Below are 22,505 nucleotides of genomic sequence, written 5' to 3'. Positions count from 1 at the left end.
AACCTGGATGTGAAGGTGTCTTCCTGGCCATTGAACGTTACCTTTGAACACAACACAGCACGTGCCTATTTTAAGGATTATAAAAACCAGTCTCATTAAGACTTGCAGGAATGTTTTGGTGGGTTCCCAGTCTGATGGCAGTGCAGGTGATGGTGTCATGAGCACATGAGGACTTTTCCAGCTCCCCAGGGAGTTGCCTGGCACTGGCTGTGGTGCCTTTCCCTGTGTTTGAAAAGCCAACAAGTAGGAAGTGCCTGGAGGAGAACAACACAGGGATGCTGCTGACAAGGCTCTGATGAGATCTGTTGGCATCAAGCAGAATTTCAGCCCAGGTTCTGGAATCTCAGGGTTCCTCACCACTCCACGTGTGCTTGCAGAGAGGGAACTTGTGTTTCCCTCCAGGGAAGCCACTGGAGGAAATGAGCACCTACCTGAGCTTATGTTGCTTTGCAGATATATTTTGTTGGTTTGTTTTTATTTTTGTTGCCCAGTGTCCTTTTTCTACTGAATAGCTGAGGTCTTTATATTAATGTTTAATCAAATTTTCCTGTAAAGTTGTTGTGAAGACTGATGAGCTGGAGTTCTTTGAACTCCCTTAACGAAGCTTGTTCTCTCTGTACTTAATTCAAACTCCCTGACAGTCTGTGCATCCTTCCACAGCAGGTTTTTATCTCCTGTTTAATCCTATCATCATATCAATATTAATTTCTACTTTATTAGCATAGAGGTTTAAAAGGCAATAAACTTGTGAATCGTTTTGGAGTGACTGCAATAAAAAAAAACCGTATTAAAGACATAAAATACACTTTGGAATTCTTTCTTCCCTGACTTCTGAAGACCTCAGCTGGATAAAACCAGTGTCTTGAACCATTATTGCCTTGGTGTGGGACTGGAGACTTGTGAGTTCATGCAATAAAAAATGACTCAGCAGCCACTCCTCAAATCCTCACAGAGGGAATTAATGTCTGAGCTCCAGACCTCTGCAGGAATGTTGGTGTGTGTGGAAATTATTGTTCAGGGGAGGAAAAAAATAGGGGATAAGGTTAAAATTGACTTGCTTTTTTTAGAAAACAACTTAATGACTTCAAAGTTACCCAGTGTTCCCTAACCTGAAGAGTAGAAAAATGTGATTAATGCAACATCCACTGTAGAGAATCTCACTGCAAAAATTGTGTCTTTTTCCACCATTACCATCAGTTTTGTTGCAAAATCAAGAAGCTGTTGTCTGTAAATTGACTGCAAATATGTAGATATTGTTTCATTTAACGCTAAATTGGGCAGAGGAACATGCAGAAGATCTCACTTGGCAGCAGAGGGCACCAGCAGCCTGGCCCGGGGCTCGGCTCCACAAAGGCTTGGTCTGTTTTTCCCTCGCTGTGCAACTTTCCTGGACACCAACAATTATCGTGTCTCCTCAGAGGAATCAGTGGTTTTATCCTTAATTAACAGGAGACACTTTTCCTGGGTGTTTCCTGCCAGGAGTGACCGCCCACGTGTTTGCAGGAAGCTGGATCCTACTGAGTTCATACCCCCCAACGCTGTATTTTCCTTTACAAGAGGAATTATTTGCATTTTCACTCTTTTCTCCTCTCCTGACCCAGCAGCTCCCACCGTGCCAGAGTCCTTCCCAGCCTATTCCTCCCAGCTGGAGGGGTGGGGGAGAGGGGAGGGCTGGGGATGATGGTTGTGCTGGGCTGTGCCTGACTGCACCCACCACCTGACCCCTGGGATTTTGGTTTGCCTCTGTATCATCAAACAGGGAAATATGACAAAAGCTAAATCTGATATTGAACATCCCACCCTCCTGCTGTGGAAATCCACCCAGACCAGCCTCTCACCCTCCTGGGAATGCCCCTTCCTACCTGCTCCCAGAAGTGACGTCCTGCCACGTGTGCTCCCATCACTCCGGTCACCACAGTTAAATATTTCACAATAAATTATATCCTGATGCTCCTGGAGCGGTGCTGGAGGCACCTTTGGCCAGGACCCACCACCCTCAGGCAGCAGGCTTGTGGAACCACAGAATTGCTGGGGCTGGAAAAACCCTCTGGGATCATCGAGTCCGACCAGCGCTGCCATGGCCACCACTGACCATGTCCCCAAGTGCCACATCCACATTTCCCATGGGAGTGGTGAGGCATTTCCAACCCCCAATCACATCCATGTGTTTTTGGTGTCCCTCAAGGTTCAGACCTCTCTGAGCAGCCCCACATACCTCAGATCCATCCTCAGTGGCCTCCCTGTCTGCTGTTGTCCCACTCTCCACAGGCTCCCGTCCCTCCAGAGGCAGATCCAGAGTGTTGGAGCAGCAGTGCCCATGGCACACATCCCATCAGTGGCAGCAGCACAGGCACAAGGCAGCAGGGACAGCTGGCACCAGGTTGTTGCAGGAGCAGTACCTGGGGCTGGCTTGGAAAGGAAGGGGAGAACTTCCACCTGGATGATTTTAATGCTCCTTTTCTCTCCGTGCTTGTGCAGAGCTGGAAGACTCAGAGCCCCAGGCTGGGAATGAGGTGCTTTGTAACACCCGAGGTAAGAAACACAACCAGCTGTTGTTAAAACGTTACCAAGAGCCATTTGCAGGGGAAACAGCCTCATTGTTGGGCTCTTGGTCCAAGGAAACCCCCTTAGCAGAGCTGGGGGCTGAGGGGAAGGAAGCCACTGGTTTTCCTACAGGATAACACACAGTCCTGATCCAGGGACATGCAGGAGCCCCAAAACTCCATGGGGCTGGGCACGTCCTGGCAGCTGGATCCACCTCTGGATGGGGAACAGCTTTGAGCCCCAGTGGCTACCTGGACTATCAGGCTTCCAGCACAACCCACCCCAAGGAATAAAAGCATTTGCAGCTGGATTTGCAGCAGGTCAGGTGAAACAGGGTAGGGGCCAGCACTGTGTCCCAGGGATGGTGGTGTCCCCAAAATGCCCTGCAGACCCCTGGGGTTCAGTACTCAGTATAAGGGGGAAAAAGAAGAATAAAATCAAGAATATTTCTGGCAGCTTTCACAGCCTGTTGGAGCACTCAGGGCTGGGCAATGCAGCCCTCCTCGACTTAGACACTGAGTGATGGTGTAATTAGCAGCCGTTAATGAACCCACACCTGGCAAAACGCCAGCCTGGGGCTGGGGGAGGGGGGGGTTACCATATGCCTCCTCATTAAAAGCTTTAATTACAGGCAGGAAATGCTGGTGGCAGCCACACACTTTAATTGCTTCACCTCAAGCTGGCAGTGGGTCAGCTCCTGCCTTTGCCATCCCAGGGGCTCCCATTCCCATCCTCATCCCACAGCAGGGCTGGAGTGACCAACAGGATGGGGGGAAACGATAATTTTTCATTATAATGATGAAAAAAAAAAAAGTTATTCCAAAAATTTTTTCTTTCACAGGGATTTTGGCTGGCACAGCCTGAGCAAGAGCATCTCCCCTCCTGAATAACCACGTGGAACCTCCAAATAAAAACTAATCGAGACGGACAGGCAGGGAGGCAGAGACAGCTGGGTGCTGGGAGTTATCCCAGCTGGTGAGAGCAGCAGCGAGTCCCTGATGTGTTTGCACATCACACACCGTGAAATCGGGGGGGAGGGGACACACCGAGTGCCCCGGTTGGGATTTCCGGAGAGCTGCCCCGGGGCCACCTCCCACTGCACCCCAGAGCTGGCAATAAAATAAATGGGGCACAGAAAATGGGCATTCAGCTCCCATGAGTGGCAAAACAGTGATTTACTCGAGCGAAGAAACTCGGTGGGGGCTTGGCTGCTGATGGCTCCTGGCCCTGTTTGCTGGACCTCCCTGGAAACTGCTTTAGAGAAGAACACTGTAAGTGCTTTTTTCTGCTCAAGGAGAAGAAAAGAAAAAAACATGGAAATGTTTGGCAACAAAGGAATCACTTTCATAAATAAGATTAATTTTTTTTCCCCCCTAATTGAGCCACAGGAAAGAGGGAATGGGATTAAAGGGGTTCTGCTGGAGGGAAGCCTTGGAGGCAGCTGTGCTAGATGTAGAGCAGCATGGAAAACAATAAAGGGTGAAGTTTATGATTCCCCTTTGCTGGGGACAGGAAAAATTATGTCCCTCACACAGCCCTGTGTGGCTTTGGCTGCTTCCCTGGCCATTCCTCCTGCCCTGCACTCATCCTACCCACGCTGCAGTTGGGTTTGGCTTGGAAGGGACCTCAAAGATCATCCACTCCAATCTCCCTGCCATGGGCAGGGACACCTTCCACTAGACCAGGGCTGCTACAAAATCGTTGTAGGAAATTTATTTTCAGCCTGAAGAGGGGGAAAAAAAATCATAATAAACTAAGCAAAAAATTAGAGGAATAACATCAAGGTAAGATGGAGCCTTTGGAGGCCATTTCCCTGGATGGATCCTGCCCCAAAACTGAACACTTTGGACCCCAGCAGCTCCCCTGCACCCACACCCCCTGTGTGCCCCTTGCCCAGGCAGCTGTGCCTCCAGCTCCCCTGCTCCTGGGGATTTTATTACCTCTGCTTTCCCACCTGAAAGGAAATTCTCCCACTGCTTTGCCTGCTTATCCCTCCTGGGCTCTTATTACTCCCACTTCCACAATTCAGGGTATTATTCCCTCCTGTCACCTTAATTTCCAATAATTAGTATTTGGTATAATGCTACAGCAGATGGCAGCTCTTAATGATTATTATAATAAGCACGAAATTATAATTTACTGCTCAAGAAATCCATTTTGATTTGCAAGAAAATGAGGGGGGAGCGGCTTCCAAGCCATTTATCTGGCTGGATCCAATCCCAAATCGAGTCCCCAGCAAGATCCTAAATGACCATAAACCTCAGGGGGCATTAAGTGGCCCTGTGGGGCACGTCACTGACTGTGTCTCAGGGCTGGATGTGCAGTGGTGGCAGTGATGTGACCCCACCAGGACACTGCATCCCTGGGGAACCAGCAATTAGATGCCTTCAGTATTTTATTTCCTCCCTGACAAAACAGGGGGGTATGGATCCACCTGGAGTGGGAAAAAACAGCATTAACCCAGGGAAATGCTTGTTCAGTAAGGTGCCCTCGATGTCCCCATTTCCCACCTGAACCTCTGCTGGTCCCTCTTAGGGAGCTGTTTTCCTGCCTTTTGTGGTGGTGGTTGCCAGCAATTTGTACAGCCACCAATTAACAGGTGGGTTTGGCATCAACAGTTATTGGGATCACTGTGTGTTTGGATTTCCACAATCCCAGCATGGTTTGGGTGGGAAGGGACCTTAAAGCCCATCTTGTTCCACCCCCTGCCATGGGCAGGGACACCTTCCACTAGCCCAAGTTGCTCCAAGCCTTGTCCAATCTGGCCTCAAACATCTCCAGGGATGGGGTAGCCAGAGTTTTCTCTGGGCAACCTGTGCCAGGGTCTCACCACCCTCACAGAGAAGAATTCCTTCCCAATATCCCATCTAACCCTGCCCTCTGGCAGTTTGAAGCCACTCCCCCTTGTCCTGTCCCTCCATCCCTTGTCCCAAGTCCCTCTCCAGCTCTCCTGGAGCCCCTTTATGCCCTGGAAGGGGCTCTAAGGTCTCCCTGGGGCCTTCTCTTCTCTGGGTGAACACCCCCAGCTCTCCCAGCTCTCCAGCAACAATGACAGGGAATAAAGGCAGATACCTTCACCTTTTTTTTTCCTTTTTGATAACACAAGAACAAGAGGAGTGCAGTGCTCCTGGAAGCCTGTCCTGGAGGAAGGTCCCTGGAGCTGGGTGGGGTCAGCCAGCCAGTCCTGTCCCATGGCACCAGAAAAACCCAGGATTTGTTGTGGTTTCCACAACGAAGCCATGTGAGTTCTAACCCAGACCAGCCCCAACCCCTCTTCAAAGCAAATTGCACGTTTCTTTGGAAGGAAATGGAATTAAGGCATGAAAACTTCCCCAGCCCCACGGCAGCAGGAGTAACAGTTGGGGATGTGTCACCTGAGCACAATGTGTCCCTGAGCCTCTTCATCTGGGAAAAGCCCAAGAGGGAAAGGGGGATGAAAGGAAGGCCTCCAAGCCCCTCTCTGCTGTAGCTAAAAGCACAGAGAAGTTTTAAGCAGCAGAGAGAACACGAGAGCATCACCCAGCCCCGCTTCAGGAACTGCACTTACACCCAGTGTCATCTCTGTGGACTTTATTGTCATTTTCTCCTCAGTTCTACAGTACAAAAGCATGCAAAAAATAGCCTCTCTCTTCATGGTACATATTTACAGTGTAACAGCCACGTGCTGTTACAGTTCTGAGTGCATTTACATCATGCTTGAGTCATAGCAGAGCACACACAGGGTCAGAGATCGAACACCGAGTGGAACAAGAGACTTAAATTAGAACAGGCCAAGAAATTGGAAACAGCAGCAAAAATACGGCACAGAGGATCTGAATGACACCCTCAGAAGTTGCAATCTATTTTTTTCTTGAATTTACATGGTTTTTTTGGAAAGCTTTGATTGATGGCTTGTGGTTACTGCCTGAGGGCCTGGGCGTCTGTGAGCAGCAGCTCTGAGAGTACATGGCTTTTCTTCAGGAAGGGGAGGAGAAAGGCAGCAACTGTCCAGCTGCTTTCCTTCCCTCATCCTATGGAAGGCTGCATTCAGAGCAAGAGGGTCATGGGATAATCCAGGTTAATTCAGCTTGGGAGGGACTTGAGCAGAGCATGGTCTTCTGTGGGAGGCTCTGGGCCAGAAAGGAATCCCTTCCCCTGCTGTGCTCAGCAAACTCCACTGGAAATGTGCCCTGGTAAAGCAGGGAAGTTTGGCACCCAAACTAAGTTATATTTACACACAAAACCTCCACTATCTGCTTTCCAGTCTCCCTGCTGGACACTGGACACAGTGGTGCTCCCAGCAGGATCCCCCAGCACAGCTCTCCTGCCTCTGGAAATGTTCTTATGCTGACTGAGATCCCCATCCCCTGGGGGCAGAAAGGATCCTGCCTCCCCTGCCAGTGCCATCCCACACAGAGCTGGGATCACCCATCCCAAACCAGGACCAGCTCTGCTTGTGGCAGAACAGTAACACAGAGCAGCTCCCAAAGCACTGGACATGGGGGCTCTGCACCTGGAATCATGGATGAAGGTGTCCAAGACCATAAATGATCCTGTGGGACAAAGCTCCTGGACTGGTGGGACAAAGCTCCTGGTGTTTTTGGGCAGGGAAAGCACTGAGCTGGAGAGAGCAAACGAGCTCCCAGCCACACAGCACAGATGGAGGAATCCTCCCCTGGCCCCTGTGGCAGAGCTGTGATGCCCTCAGGACACAGAGCTGTGCTGAAGGAACACAAAATTTCCCCCACTGGCTCCTCCTTGCAAGTCTGGCAATAAATAAGGAATTAAATCCCATCCTGGGAGTTGTTTTGTCGAGCCACAATTTGTTTTGGGTGGAGTAGCTCCACTGTCCCCTGCTGGGCTCCCTTTGGATGCAGCTGGACACAAAGTTTCCCTTCCCACCACCAGCCCTGATGCTGAAAACCTCATTTACTTGCAAGTGTGACCTTCATAGCAACACATTCCTGCCCAAAGGGTTAAAGACATGGACTGAGAACTCCTCCTTGCCAGACAGGGGAGACTAGGCCAGGATTTTTGCTTAGCACTACCCCCCAAACTGAAGGCCTAGAGCCATTAGTTGAGCAAGACAAAGAAATCTTCCTCCTGTATTTCCCCCAAAAGAGAAATTCCCTTCAAAGTCCCTCAGCTGGAAAAGCTGACAGAGCCAAAGGTGCTATTGTGCTGGGGGAAAGAAGAGCCCTCCCTGGGACTCAGAGCCCAGCAAACACAGTTCAGACCATCCTGGTGCTCCAGGAACAGCACAGGCAAGTGAGGATTTGGAAGGGAAAAATACAGAGCACACACAAAAGCATCAGAACGTGCCCACACCAGCTCTTCTCACTTCTTGGAGCCCACACTGAACCCCATCCCCTCAATCACAGACAGAAGCAGACAAATATTTACCCATCCAGCTAAGGAGGATCCTTTTCCTCAACAGCTAAAAGTGCTGCCTTGCCAGAGTTGTTTATTTTCAAATAAACACTCTCTTCAGCCTCTTCCTTTCTTCAGAGCAGGACCAGCAGTGCTCCAAGCTGCTCTAACACGCACCCAAACAAGGATTTCATTACAGCTGAGTGAGAAGCAGAGCCTATTTTTGCCTCTCTGAGTGTTTCTCTTGCTGCCAGGGCACCTTTTTCATCTCATTTCATGCAAGTTTTCAGCTGTACAACTCTGGCTGCTTCCTGAACCTGTGGGAACAGCTCCGGAAGGATTTCTTTCAGCTGAAAGGGCAAATATTTCAAAGTACATTTTGGGATAATGACAAAAAAACATCCATTCCCCTCCAAAACTGAAGTGATGCTTTAGCTACCACTAAAGGAACACGACATGGAGTTAATTTGTAAATTATAATTTGTTTGGTTGCATTAACTGAGGCTGAGAACAGCCCTCCTGCAGCCTTGCCCTGCCAGCTCCCACCCCTTGGGCATCACTAAAATAACCCCAGCTGCCTGGATTATTAAATTATTCTTACCACATATTAAAAATACAAGAACTAACCCCATGTCTGCATTCCTAGAGCTCTTTGAGCACAACCCAAGTATTGCTTAGACCTCAGAATCGCACAGGGATAAGGCTGATCAGCACTCCCTCAGGGGTAAGGTGCCTTCCTGAGATGTGACCTTGTCCCAGAGCCACTCCCTGGCCCTGCCCTGGAGACACCAGCTGGAGAAAGTCCTTTTTTCCCCCCCAAACTGGAAGACAGTTTGTCCAGCTTGGCCCCTGGTGTGCAGCAGGAGCTGGTGGCACCCCAGCACAGCCCAGGTTGTATCCAGAGCCTCCTCCTGGCCAGTCTTTCCCATCTGCAGAGCCCCCTGTGCCCTCAGACCTGCTGAGTCCCCATCTCCACTTTCACTCCCTGTCTCTGGGTACTTAAATCTTCAGTACAAGGCAGCAGGATCCCAGCAAAAGGTCCAGTGTCCCAGGGGGATGGATCAGCTGGTGCAGGACCAGGGTCCCTTGGAGGATGCTGAGCACAGGCAGACACACAAACAGGCAGGGTTTAGCACCTGGATGCAGCAGTGCAGAGCTCAGGCCCACAGCAGTAACCTTTCCAGGATCCAACATCATTACCAGCTTTAAATATTAAAGGTCTCCTCAGTGAAATCCATCAGATGCAATGTTATTTCCCAGTTTGCCAATATTTACAGGTGAGATGTGACTGCTGGGCATCCCACCGAGGTGGCTGAGGATGAGCAAGGGGAGGTGACAGGCTGGGGACAGGCAGAAGGCACTGGCAGCAAAGCCCAGCTATGAAAACATTGGGAACCACCAAGATAGATCACAGCAAACAGAAGAGGAACACCAGTATACACCAGTCACTACCAACAACCCTTGTACAGGTATCTCCTTGCACAAAAAATTAAGGTACAAAGTCCTCAGGATTAAATCTTAAAAAAAAAAAAGACAGTAAGATGCTTGTGTAGGAACCAAATGTAATCCTCTCCTTTATTTAAGTGCTATAAAATAAGATTCCAATCCCATTGGCTTCCCAAGGGCATGTTCAGACCCCATAAGGTCCCCAAGCTCAAGGGAAAATAATGACATATACTTTGATGAATTGATGTCACTGGTTTTTACTCTCTGAATGCAAGAGTGGAATTCCAGATTATCCACACAAGTCTATTCAGTCAAGAGCCATGGAAATGGCTGCATTTCCTTTTTAAGTGCAATCTCTCACCTGTTGTCAAACTGTAGAGATGAAGCTTCTAATACCAAGTTTAGAAGCAATCTATGGATAAAATAGCAGCATCAGCACATGCATAAAAATTACAGTCTTAAAATAAAATTAAAAATGAAAGCCTTAAAAAAATAAATCAAAAGATCAAGTTGTGATCTTGTGTTCTGTAGCTTTCCTTAGTCTAAAAACCCTCCACCAACATTTTCCATCCTGGGGAGCTCTCCCAGTTTGGGTGGTTTTCAGGAAATTAAAGTTTAAAAGCATCAGGTACACAAGCTAGGAGATGAGTGAGGGAAATGAATGAAATAAAATAAACCCAAAACCTGCAGCTCTTTTCAGCTTGAGAACAAGGTCCATGGGTGCAGGACTGGGTGCAGCTCACAGGGGGCATTCCCAGCTCTTTGGGAAGAGCAGCCTTGGTTAGCAGGTGTCCCTGGTGCACTGAGCTGTTCCATGTAGCAGCATATCCCCATGCTCCAGAGCTCTGTGACATTCCAAGGCTCACTGCATGGCATAACTTCCATTTCACAACACTGCCCTGACTGAAGCGAGTGGGACTGGCACTGTGCAAAACTGAGGGGCAAGAGGAGAAGGGGGAAAAAAAGAGAAAGAAAGGCATAGGGAGGGAGAGTGTTCACTCTAAAAGCAAGATCTCATCCTCATTTAGCTGAGACCCAAATTCTGCCATCAGCTCCACACCAGGAGCAGGACTGTGTCCTGACACACAGAGGTGCTTTACTCGTGCATTCAATGAAACAGTTGCCCTCTGACACAAAGCCTGGCTCCGACCTCGTTTTCCCTCCTGATGCTTGAAACAAGAGAACGCAAAAACGCAAGGAAAAAGCCTCTGGGGTGAAGGACCCCTGAGAAAACGTTACAAACAAACCCACATTCCTCAGCCAAGACACCCAAGGACAGAGCCCAGGGGTGAAGCACAAGTGGAGAGCAAGGCACACACGGAGGAGGGCAGGGACCCCTCGCCCGAGGGCTCGCTCTGCTCCTTCTGGCTGCTCTGCTCCTCCTGCCTGGCTTTCTGGGTGGGTCCCGTTTTGGTGGCTTTTGTTTGGTGGTGTTTTTTTTTGCTTTGCAGGCCCCAGAGGGGGTGATGAGGGCGATGGTGCTACACAACACCACGATGGGCACAACAGCAGCAGCACGTGCGTGACCGGCCGGGCGGCCTCAGGACGTGGCTTCGTCTTCACACACGTCGGGCAGCTCCGGGTCCCTGGCTCCTTCTCTGCTCCCTTGTTTGCTACAGGAATGGCAAAGGAACAAAGAGATTATAGGCACAGAGCAAGGCAGGGGGTGTTTTGTCCAACCCAAGTCAGCAATATCAGTATTAAGAGGGAATAGCAATGAGCCAGCCTGTTGTGCTGGTACCGCAAAAACGCCTCAGCAATATCCCTGCAGTGATGTGCAGCTTGTGGCTGGATGCTTGCTTGGTCTCTGCACCCCAAAAACTGAGCTTTGCACTTCCCTGTATGCCCTCCTCCAGCTGCAGCATCACAAGGAGGTATCTGGCTCTTGGGGAAAGTCCTGCAGACCAGCAGCAATATTTTCAAATTATCCAGTTTGTATTTGGAGAGTTCTGGCTTGCTTTCCTTTAATCTGATTTTTTTTACAAGGATCAGAGGGATGGCTTCATCCCATAACTGCTTCTCCAAAGCCCCGCTGTAAATGGCAATAAAACTAAATGTTTCCACCAGGGCTCAGTTTGTCCTACACAAAAACTGTGTGATTTCAGCCTCTGTGAGTTTGTCTGGTCCCCAAAACAGCAGTACCCAAATTCTGAGAGCAGCAGGCATAGAATTAATAACCAAAGTAACTTACTTGCATTGCACATTCACCATGATACCTTCGGCCTTTTCCTCCTATTCCTAATTTCTGATGTTTTCTCACGTAGAAGGCTTGAGCTGTACTTGCACTCTGGGGCATCCTTGAGGAGCAACATCTCCACCCAGCCCAGCCATCCACAGGCAGCCCATGGCCAAGATTTGACCAGAGAAAACTGTCACTGCTCTGGACTGGATGGAGAAAAGGGGACATCTCCAGGGGCCACCCACAACATCCCACAGCAGTGACCAATGGCAGGCTGATGCCTTCACCTAAAACCCCATTTCTCCATCATGAAGATATCCACAACATCAAGCAGGTGTTGATACTCTAAGAATCTGTGTCTCCCAGGGTGTCCAGCCTCCCTCAGGACAGCCTGGCTGCATCAAGGAATCGTGGAATGGTTTGGGTTGGAAGGGGAACCTTAATGCTCATCTCGTTCCAATCCCCCTGCTGTGGGCAGAGACACCTTCAACTAGACCAGGTTGCTCAGAGCCCCATCCAATGTGGCCTTGAACATTTCCAGGGTGGGGCATCCACAACTTCCCTGGGCAACCTGCTCCTGGGAATTCTGCAGGAGAATCTGCATGGACAAGCCAGCTCTGCCGTGGAGCATCAGCACTGCTGCACGTGTCTGGAGCACACAGCATTTGGGAAAATGTGGGTTTGGAGCTCTGTCTGGGAACAACACTGAAAGGGCACACAGGGCTAAAACAATTCTTGAAGAAACCAGAAATGATCAAAAATCACGTTCCCTTTTCCCTCTGCTCCAGCAGAGCCCTGCAATAAACCTGACCTTGAACCCAGGGACCATTTCCCTGCGGGGGAGGCTGAGGAACAGCTCTGTCTTCAGTGCCTGTCATCACCCTCTTTAAATGACTGATCACCACATTTAGCAGCAGAGGCTCTGCTCTCTGGCACAGCCCAGCATATCCTGCTGCTCCTGCTCCCTGCTTGGAGTGTGTTCCATGTTCCCCCACCACCCTGAGCAGCCCCTGCCTCTCCAAACCCTGGTGGCAGGGTGAAAGGACCCTCACGGTGCAAACACCAGCCAGAAACCTGCTGTCGTGGAGCAGCAGAGACCAGGACACCAATGCTCCACAGGAACCTTGCTCATGCTGTGAGGCCTGAGGCTGGATGTGAATCTCCCTTAAATTACTCTTTGTAAGAAATAAGACTGTATTTCTGCTACATTTTCTAAGCCACAGGCGAGCAAAGCCTGACCTGTGCAATTATCCAGGAGAGGACATGGCTGTTCACCACGGGAGCTGCAGGGAGATCACAGACACCGAGGGTGTTCTGTGTCCAGCAGGGAATGAGCCTCACAGCACTTCCCTCCAAAACACAGGACAGGGATGCAGTGGGACAACCTACTGAATCACAGCATATACACCCCCCTGGCAAGTGCTTAATTCCTGCACTGAGCCCCCACTAAATACCAACACTCTGCCCCCATCCAGGCTTCTGAAGTCCCCTCCTGCCCACGGAGAAGGCAGCAGCAGGCAGTGGCACCAGCTGTCCCCACCGGTGCCACGTCAGTCCCCATCCTCCTCCCCTGCCTTCTCCTAACTATTTTTGGAGAATCTCTGCAAGTCCTTCCTCGCTCAGAGCAGGCGACATCCTGGCTCCAGCTCATCCATTTGTCTTGGAGTGATAAACCAGGAGCCAGGCAGAGCCTCCAGAGCTGCTCCCAAAGGTATTCAGAGCCATGCAGCTCTTTCCCAGCCTCTCAACCCAGCCCAGATCTTTCCAGGCCCGGCTGGAGGCTGTGTCCTGGATCCTGGGACTTCACACCAAGATGTTTGTAAGCAGCTTGTCATGGTTTGCATCAATGCTATTCTGTTATTTAACAGAATTAACTGGCCCAACCACTTCCTAGAAGGGTCTGTGCAAGTGGTTGGACAGATGAAGCCTTGACTGAGGTGGGGTTGGGTGGTCACCTGGAGCAACCAATTTCAGTCTTCTCAGTGCTGCACCAGAGGCAGAAGCACAGGGGAGCATGTGGAGCAGAGATGGCTCCACCTCTATTTCTTTTGCATCATCACTAAATAACAAACCTGAGCCCAAATTCCAAAGCTCAGCCTTTCCCAAATTCTGTAGCTATTCCCTCCACAAAGGTGGGGCTGAGCACCAGTTCCTGCTAACACCCCCCCCCGGCTTTTTTCACCCCTCCCTCCCTAAAAGCAGTTGAAATGCCAAAGAATCACAAACAGTAATAATAATAAAGAGCATTCATAAACATTAGTGTCACACACAGAGAATGAGTGCAGCAAAACTCCTCCTACAGGAAGGGAGGATGGAGCCAAATGTTCTCACTACCACGCAAATCACACAGGCTGAGGAGGGGACACACAGGCTGAGGGGGTTTCTACAGCACCCAGGGGAAACACAGACACGGAATTACCTTAAAGATGGATGCAAATGTACGGATGTGTTTAAGAGGAATCTGTCCCTGAGAGCAAAACAATGAGACAAAGGGAGAAAGTGATCATGAAGATGATGGCAGCAGGCAAAGGAGCTTGTATTTCTGTGCCTTAACCAGCCTAGTGAGCAGAGTGGAATGGAGGAAGGAGCACCAGCCACATTCACTTGCAGCCTGAAGGACAGATGAGGACAGGCACTGGTACAAACCCACTCCAGCCCCTACCACTGCTGAAAGCTCCAGACAGCTTCCAGCACACTGCTGATGTCCCTGGGCCATGTAATTTGGCTCCTGTGGAGGTTTTGTATCCTATCATGGCCTGCCATCACCACTAATGCAGTGGGGCAGAGCCACAGGAGCAGTGGGGCCCTCGCTGGAGGGACCTGCCAATGGTGGGTCATTCCAGAGGAAAATCCTGTGCCACAGCCTTGGTCCTGTGAGGATACCTACCTGCATGTGGGGCATGGCTCTTCCCACAGGACATGCAGTTCTCTCTGCAGTGAAAACTGGTAAGGTTTCTGGTTGGGTTTCACTCTGTCTGACAGCATCGACGTGGTCCCTACCCAAAATCTCCCCGGGACTGGAGAGACAGACACAGAGCACCAACAGAGACCAAGGGAGCATCTTTAGTGGAAACATCTGGCAAATTTAAACCCACCCTGCAGTTCTTCCCCTGTCAAAGCTGATGCTGTAATCTTGGCTGACCGAGGAGAACCTCTGCAGCCTATTTTTGAGCAGCCCTATGGCACTGAGCCCTGGAACCTTCTCAGCACAAAGTCCCTGCAAGGCAGGTGCCTCCAGGCTGCTTTGGGAGAAGCTGTTTCTGCTTGGAGACCTGGGTCAGACGCTTTTTTTACCTCCTTTTCCCCCTTGGCTTCCTCATGCCTAACTTACATGGATAATATGGCCTTAAGGGCAGTGATGGCTACTTTGCTCTCTTTCTGGAAAGGCTGGAAACAGAGTAGGCTTTTTAAATATCAACTGATCCCCCATATAGGAGCTGACAACCACATTTCATCAATAGCAATAGCAGCCATAATGGGAAAGTAAATTGGGTCTGTCAAAACACAGCAATTAATTTGATAGGTAGTAGCTGCAATTAATGAGAGCAATAAAATGTGGTGAAGCCAGTGCTGACTCAATTAGGAGAAATCTGGAGCAGGCAGAAGAAATGCAGCAAACACAAACCCAGAACTCAGCTGTGAACAGCTGGGCTTAAAAAAAAATATACTGTGAAACTGGAAAAATTAGAAAGAATTCTGCAGCCACTGTTGATGATGGGCTTGAACCTGGCCACAGTCTGCAGGACCTGCAGGGCTCCATGAATCACTGCCTCTCTGGGAGATCCTGCATGAAAGGCAGGATCCAGGGACACCTGGACACCACCCTGGTGACAGGGTAAGGTGACAGCTGGCAGCACTCACACGACTCTGGGTGTGCAAAACAAAAACTGCTAAATGGGGGCATCTTCATCTCAGTTCCTCTCCACCTGCTGAGTGTGCCTGCACTTCACAGCTGCCTCTTAAACTGTTCAGTGCTGATAAACAGAGCAATAAGTAACAGCCAGGAGAGGGTTTGCTTCCTCCAGGTCTAAGGAGTGCTAAAAAAGCCTTCTCTCCTCCCAGTATTAACTTAAGAACTGTTTCAAATCACGGGTGTCTTAATGGTGTCCTCTAAAGGAACCAAGGCTACCAACATGAAAGCCCCCCTGCTATGGCATGAAGCATTCCCAGCAACAGAGCACTGTGTAGGTAATGCAGGGAGAAATGAACAAAGATTCAGCCACATGATTCAGCTTCTTCCTCTCCAAATCCCCAAGAGTGAGCTTGAAGGACAGCTCCATTTTAAGAATCATCAATTAGGCATCAAATGCCAGAAAGCAGGCTCAGCTGCCAGAGGATTTCCTGCAAAATGCATCCTCAGAATGGGCACAGATATAAGATGCTTGAGGCAGCAGTGAGTGGGGCTCTGGCAATTTCCCATGCAGCCCAATTAAACAAATTGAATGCGAAACTGGAGTTTTCTAATTGCTTTTCCTTTTCTCTTCCGTAGCAACACAACAAGTTGTTTCCTACCTATAAACTAGAAGGAGATGCAATTACAAAAGCTGATTTAGCTCTCTCTAAAGACACTGCCACTGGGGAGGAGGAGCTCTGTGGAGGAGAGCTTGGGAATGTGTGGCTCATTTTTGTCCCAGCCCCTCGTGGGCAACCACACGTCCAGAGAGCAGCGATGGCTGCAGGCACTGCTCTTCTGCCAGCTCCCACTTCTGGGGTCCCCTGTCCAGCTGCAAGGGTGCTGGACATGCAGAAACCCTGCAGAGCCTTTACTACAACAATTATTCTCTGTTCCTGCAAGGTCCTAAAAATTTATAGCAACGTCGACTCACTTGAAATTTATTTTAACTACCACAGTGCTATTCATAACATTGGCACTGATATTATACTTCATATGTGTATTAAGGGGTGTTTTTTCTAGGGAACAACCCACCATGAATTAAGGACTGGATGAGCTTAGTGTCTACTCTGTTTGTCCCTGTGGAAATAACACTGTAATCAAGACATAACTCACTGAACAATGAACATTCCCATTTAGACTCAGTTCACTTACAATTAATGTCATTAGATTCAACACATCTATTTAAATTTGAAGCAATTTTCATTAGATTCAGCCAGTAAAGCATTTTCCAAAGTTCGAAATAATAATAATAATCCACATTCCTTAACAGGAGCATCCCTGCTGTAGTGTTTAATATACAACACTTTGTTGAAGAGACTTGGCCAGTGTTTTCCTTTTAAACAGAAGGGGTTTGAGACAGGTTCTCAAAGCTCCAGTTGTGCATGAATTAATTCAGGATAAAGTCAACTGTTACTGCCAAAAACTGGCACTGATGGCATGAGACTGAGAAATTAAGAGCAGGGATTAGTGCAGTGGAGAACTGGCACATTCAAAGGCCATTCACAATAATTCTGGACATTCCACTGGCTGGGCAGAGGCCAGCCCAGCATGGCCACAGCTTCATCCCTGGCCTGAAAAGTTTTTATAAACTAAGGGCACTGGACACAGCAGCACAAAAGTGGAAATTATGCACTTTAAAAAAAACCCCCTTTTAGTTTGTACAAGGAGCTTGAATAAAACACAGGGCTGGAATGAGCAGAGACAGGGAAAGATGCTGGGTTTGTATAAGCTGAGAAGAATTAGACCAGCAACTTTACAAAGGAGGCAAATAAAAGTGGAGGCTTTTACAGCTGATGTTGAAGGCCTAAAATGATTTTAAAAAGGATTAGACACTGATTATGTGGCTGATCAGAAGCTTTACAGCTATGTGAGATCAAATGAACTTTACTTATTCTGGGAAGATAACAAAGCAAAGCACCAGCTCCAGGCAGGAACCAGCCACAGGGTTAAGGAGTTTTCCCACTAGATAGGTAGTTGGTGGCACAGATTTTCAAGCATCTCAAGTGAAGGTGGGAGGGAACAGGTCCCTCCTGGAAAGTGTGATCACCTTGAAATATCAGTTCAGGCAGGGTTTGAAAAGAAGAAATCCTGCCTTGCTCTGAGTGAGCTGTCAGGGACACTGGGAAGAATAAAATACATTTTTCTTCAAATTTAGTAAATGTTTCCCCATCTCAGAGTAATGCAATGCAGGGACCAGGAATGACAGTGAAGATATGGGTAGGGACGTGTGTCCAATTAGCAATAACTAATTTGGAAGGCAATGAGCCAAGGGAAACAAATGAGGACAAATCCCTTGTGCTAAGCTGGCAAAGGAGCTGTGACTGCCACGCTCCAGAAATGTCCCACAGCAGCACTCGTGTACAGGGTGTTAAAATGTTAAAGTGCTCTCAGGCCCTGGACTCCAAGGCAGAGTCTTTAGTGAAGTCTCCAATACACAGCTGGGACCTAAAGCATTATCATCCTTAATTGAGCTGAGCCCTCAAATCCCCACACACCTGAGAGGCAGAGAGAGACTCCTCCAACCGCACTGTCAGTGGTGCAGTGAGAATCAGCACACCCTCAGGGGAGTCTGCCAGGCATGGTGCTGGGATTTTGGGTGGAAAAGCATCATTTTGGGACGACACAGCTTTGTTGTGAACCAAGCCTTACAGATCCTGTGGGGTGAGAACTTTAATTGTCTCAGATCAAGCTAATGGTCCAGCTGGTACTTACTGGACTGATGGCCCAGAATCCTGTCTCTGAAAGGAATCAGTGATAAAAATGAGGGAGGAATAGTAAGAACCAAGTAAAGGGCAGAGGAATTCTCTCCCCACCCCTGTACATACAGAACACCACGTTTAAAAGCTGCTGATGAACCATTTAGTCATTAATATGTCTATTCCCTTTTTAATCCCAATATAGCCATTTATACCCCGCCTCCAAAAAATCCTGCTGCAACATGTTCCACTATTTCACAACTGTCAGTGTGAAAAAATACTGAATGTGCTCTCAAATGAAAAAGCAATTTCAAAGTGTTCTTTGTCTGCCCACGTGTCCCTGCCCAGGCTTGGGCCCCAGACCCCAGTCAAGCCCCATCGTTTCATTTTGAGTTTAAAAAGCACACAAACTGCTTGTCTGGTACCATTTCTGTTGTCCATAAAAAGGAGAGAAGAATTAAACCCTCTAATATGTATCTAGACTAGACTCTAATTAAACTTATTTTGCTTCAGCAGTCTCTAATGGATCTTTGATCACAGCATATTATAAACTAACAGGTGAAAAACCAGACCCAAGTTTAGCACCTTACATGTGTTTAGGCCAAACCAATCTTACAGAGAGAACTGCATCTATAAAAAGAGCTTTTAGGCTGTATTAATGCATTGTATTTCAATCTGAGAGGATTTGAGGTAGATTTTATCTGCAGTATTTGATTTAGAGGGGAGTTTTGTCCTTAAATGCTACAGAAGAGATTTGCAAACTGCCTCCTCCACCCTCCCCACACACCTTTGCTCTGGATACCTACATCAGCAAATTCCCTGGGGCAGACATGGATCTCTCCTCCCGCCTCGTCTGGACCTCGAAGGGATTTCCAAAGGAGCGTTTTCTTAGCATGGCCTTCACCAGGATCTTGGAGGAAGAAAAACAGACCAGTGAGAACAGCAGGGCCGACTCCTTGAAGGCAGTTCAGAGGAGTAGCAACAGCTTCTTCAATAATTCAACAGACATTTAACAGCGTTACCAGCAAAGAGCACAAAGCGAAGGAACCCGCAGAACAGCTACTTGACACTCAGGCTGCTGCAGTGCTCTGACACAACAAGTTCACACTGGGTGGAAAGGCCAAGCTTCCCACGCCAACAGCACATGTGTCCCCTCTCCAAACCTCCCCCACCAGCTGAAGGCTTCAGCAAAGCCCCCCTCTCCAAACCTCCCCCACCAGCTGAAGGCTTCAGCAAAGCCCCCCTCTCCAAACCTCCCCCACCAGCTGAAGGCTTCAGCAAAGCCCCACGCTCTCGCCCAGCGCAGAGGACGTGGCTGTGGTTTGTACCTACCACAGCTGGCAAACTGGGGATGGTCTTCACCGAGTTCTTCACCTCCTCCTCGGTCACCTCCACCACGGAGCAGTGCTCCTCCTCCAGCGGCAGCGGCTCCTCTCCGCCCCTGGTCAGCCAAGGGTGCACCTGGGGAGGGACAGACACAGCTCTGGCTCTGCCTCCCGCACCAGAGCTCTGTCATGGTGGGGTGGGAGGGAAATGGGGCACAGGGTTGAGCTGTACTGCTCCATTTGCTCCATTTTCCACTCCCAGCAGTGCTTTTCAACCCTGGAAATTTCGGTCACCGCAACGTAAGAAAGATATTGAGCCATTAGAGAGTGTCCAAAGGAGGGTAATGAAGGTGAGGAAGGGTCTTGAGGGGAAGCTGTGTGAGGAGCAGCTGAGGGCATTTGGTGTGTTCAGCTGGAGAAGGAAGGGGAAACCTCATTGTGGTCACAGCTTCCTCGGGAGGGGCAGGCCCTGAGCTCTACTCTGTGGGGACCAGGGACAGCACCCAGGGAATGGCCTGGAGTTGTGTCAGGAGAGGTTTAGGTTGGATATTAGGAAAAGGTTCTTCCCCCAGAAGGTGGTTGGGCACTGAACAGGCTCCCCAGGGCAGTGGTCATGGCCCCAAGGCTGCCAGAGCTCCAGGAGTGTTTGGACAACGCTCCCAGGGACAGGGTGGGATTGTTGGGGTGTCTGTGCAGGGCTAAGAGCTGGAGTCAATGATCCTTGTGGGTCCCTTCCAACTCAGCATATTCTGTGACTGTGATTTTGGTGCCTGGACAGATGGCATCCCCTAATGCCCAGTGCTGTCACACCCACTGCCACCCACCAGCACCTCGGAGGAACCCAGTGCCCTCTGAATCAGGCCTGAAACACTTTGAAAACCCGAGTTATCCAGAGCATTTTCATCTTTTTCTCTCACATGCAGCAGAGCAAAGCCCCCCTGTTCCTGCTGTCTCTCATGGAATGGTTTTCTTGGCTGTGAACACGAGGAAAGCTCTGCCCAAGAGCATGGGCTGAGCCCAGAGCCCAGCCTGGCACTGGGGACACGTGCTCTGTCAGCATCCAAGGCAAGTCCCCAAGCACACCAAGCACCTTCAGTGCATGGCCAGGGACAAGAGCCAGCACCCAGCTCTGCTCCTCTACCCAAGGGATCTTATAGGATGCACATGAAATGCCTTGCAAGAACTGTCAAGTGAAATCCCACAAATACAGCTCCAAAGGACTTCCCACGTCACTGGCTGTGACCTACTGGGCATGGAGGGAAGAGATATCACTTTGTTTTTTTTCTTGAAGCTTAACCTTTCTATTGTCAGCTTTGGTGGCAAACGTGCTGGTGTTGGCTCAAGACAAAGCAAACAGGAGTTGTGTGCCCTGCAGAGGATGCTGATGGATCCCTTTGGAAATCCTGAGATCCTCCAGCAGGTCTGAGGCCTCAGCAAGGGGTGACAGGAGGACAGCAAGCCCACGCAAAACCAGAATAAAACCAAACCCTGTGAAGCATTGTGCTCTGCCAGGCCTATTCATTCTTTCTATTAATAAGCATCTCCCAAGTAATGGTGAGAGAAACAAATGTTCTGCCTTGAGGCCGCTGACCACACCAGGACCAGAGGAGGAACACACATCCAGCCCCTGTAACAGGTCCAACACTGCCAGCACAGGCTCTGCAGTCCCCCTGACAGCGCTGATTCTCCCAGGGATTCACTGAGATCAGCCAGATTTTGAGTAATTTTCATTTAAATAAGCAAACAAGAAAGCTTTTGTCAATATTCCCCAAGCAAGAAGCATCGACAGAGCTGTGGGACACTGCAAAATGAGCACTCTCCCTTTCCGACACGGCATGCCAGGGAGAGCTCCCAAAACAAACACTGGGAACAGCTCTGCCTCATTAGAAGGTACCACAGGAACAACAAAATCAGCTGAGACTGAAAACTCTAATATCAAAGTCCAATTTACCTTAATTTCAGGGACTGTTATCCTTGTTTCTGGATTTTTATCGAGCATGCGCAGCATCAGTTCCTTGAGTTCATCACTTATCTGTGCTCTGAGTGAAGAAAACAGCAGCAGTCAGTTAACAAGGGAATTGTAAGGGCTCAAGACGTGCCCAGTTCTTACTGCAGGAATCTGCTCCACTCAGGAGATATTTTCTCTGCAAACCTGGCTTGAGAAAGGAAGGTCTTGTTGGTTTGGTTCCTCCTCGGGCACCACAGTTACAGAGCTTGGTTATCCTGTTCTGCCCACTAACACAAAGGCACTCTCTCAAGATGCACAAGGAAACATCAGCTGAATGGATCTAAGAACATTTTTAAAGTCAGCACATCACAGGGAAATTTCAGAGGGCAGATTCTGGGACAACAAAACAGAACTGAAGTTGAACTGCACAAATCAAGAAGGGCAGAGCTTGATTTGCTGAACCTGCACCATGAGCAGCTGTGTGCTGGATGATATTCAAATTCCCAGCTAAGCCTGCAGGTTGTGTTAATTAAATTGCTTCCATGAACACTGATGGCAGCCAGACAGTAACTCTGTATTTCCTACCTGTACAGCTCAGCCTTGGAGTAACAAAAGGAGGGAATGAACAGATGTAAGAGAAAAACACATAATTTTTAACACTATTTCCAAGGTCTAAATGCCACAGTGCCTGAACTCAGAAGCCACTCTGTTCACGTGGAGCCCTTGGTCCTGCAGTTTGTTCCTCAAGCCCAAAGGCTGCAATGACTCCTGTGGTTAATGATGCAGGCAACATCTTCCAAACACACTAGATCTGCGTGATCAAAGTGCTGCTGCATTAAAATGCCAGCATGTGACAGAATCACATTAGGCAGCTGAAAGTCTGTGTCACAAATGACTCCTGAAGAACTGCACAGAGATGGAATTTGGCAGCACAAAACGTCACTGCCCAGCAGGGCTGGATTTGAGACTGAAAACACTGCTGAGGACCAGGTACTGTGCCCACCTCCTCTGCATTGCCCCAAGCAGAGAAGGGAATAAACTATCACAAACCAAAACGAAAACCACATCACAGTAAAGGGTATTTTAATCTGATGAAAACAGAGCTGCTGTTTGATAATTTATG

The 22,505-nt window shown here is 49.0% G+C and overlaps 1 protein-coding gene across 3 annotated transcripts in view; it reads right to left on the bottom strand.

Annotated features, from left to right (window-relative positions):
• Positions 1-6,099: 6,099 nt before the first annotated feature.
• CAMKK1 (calcium/calmodulin dependent protein kinase kinase 1) overlaps positions 6,100-22,505 on the bottom strand; it is a 93,151-nt gene continuing 76,745 nt past the window's right edge. For all 3 annotated transcript variants that reach the window (XM_064677755.1, XM_064677758.1, XM_064677757.1), the window contains exons 13-16: positions 21,386-21,473; positions 19,442-19,570; positions 18,916-19,019; positions 6,100-10,952 (exon numbers count right to left, since the gene is read on the bottom strand). In XM_064677755.1, the coding sequence (XP_064533825.1) occupies positions 10,880-10,952; positions 18,916-19,019; positions 19,442-19,570; positions 21,386-21,473 (394 nt within the window). In that variant the 3' untranslated portion in view covers positions 6,100-10,879. The remainder of the gene's footprint in view (positions 10,953-18,915; positions 19,020-19,441; positions 19,571-21,385; positions 21,474-22,505) is intronic.

This window comes from Pseudopipra pipra, chromosome 21 (assembly GCF_036250125.1).
Source record: "Pseudopipra pipra isolate bDixPip1 chromosome 21, bDixPip1.hap1, whole genome shotgun sequence".
Lineage (NCBI taxonomy): Eukaryota > Metazoa > Chordata > Aves > Passeriformes > Pipridae > Pseudopipra > Pseudopipra pipra.
The sequence above is the reverse complement of the archived record's forward strand: the minus strand, read 5'-3'. Positions and strand labels throughout refer to the sequence as shown.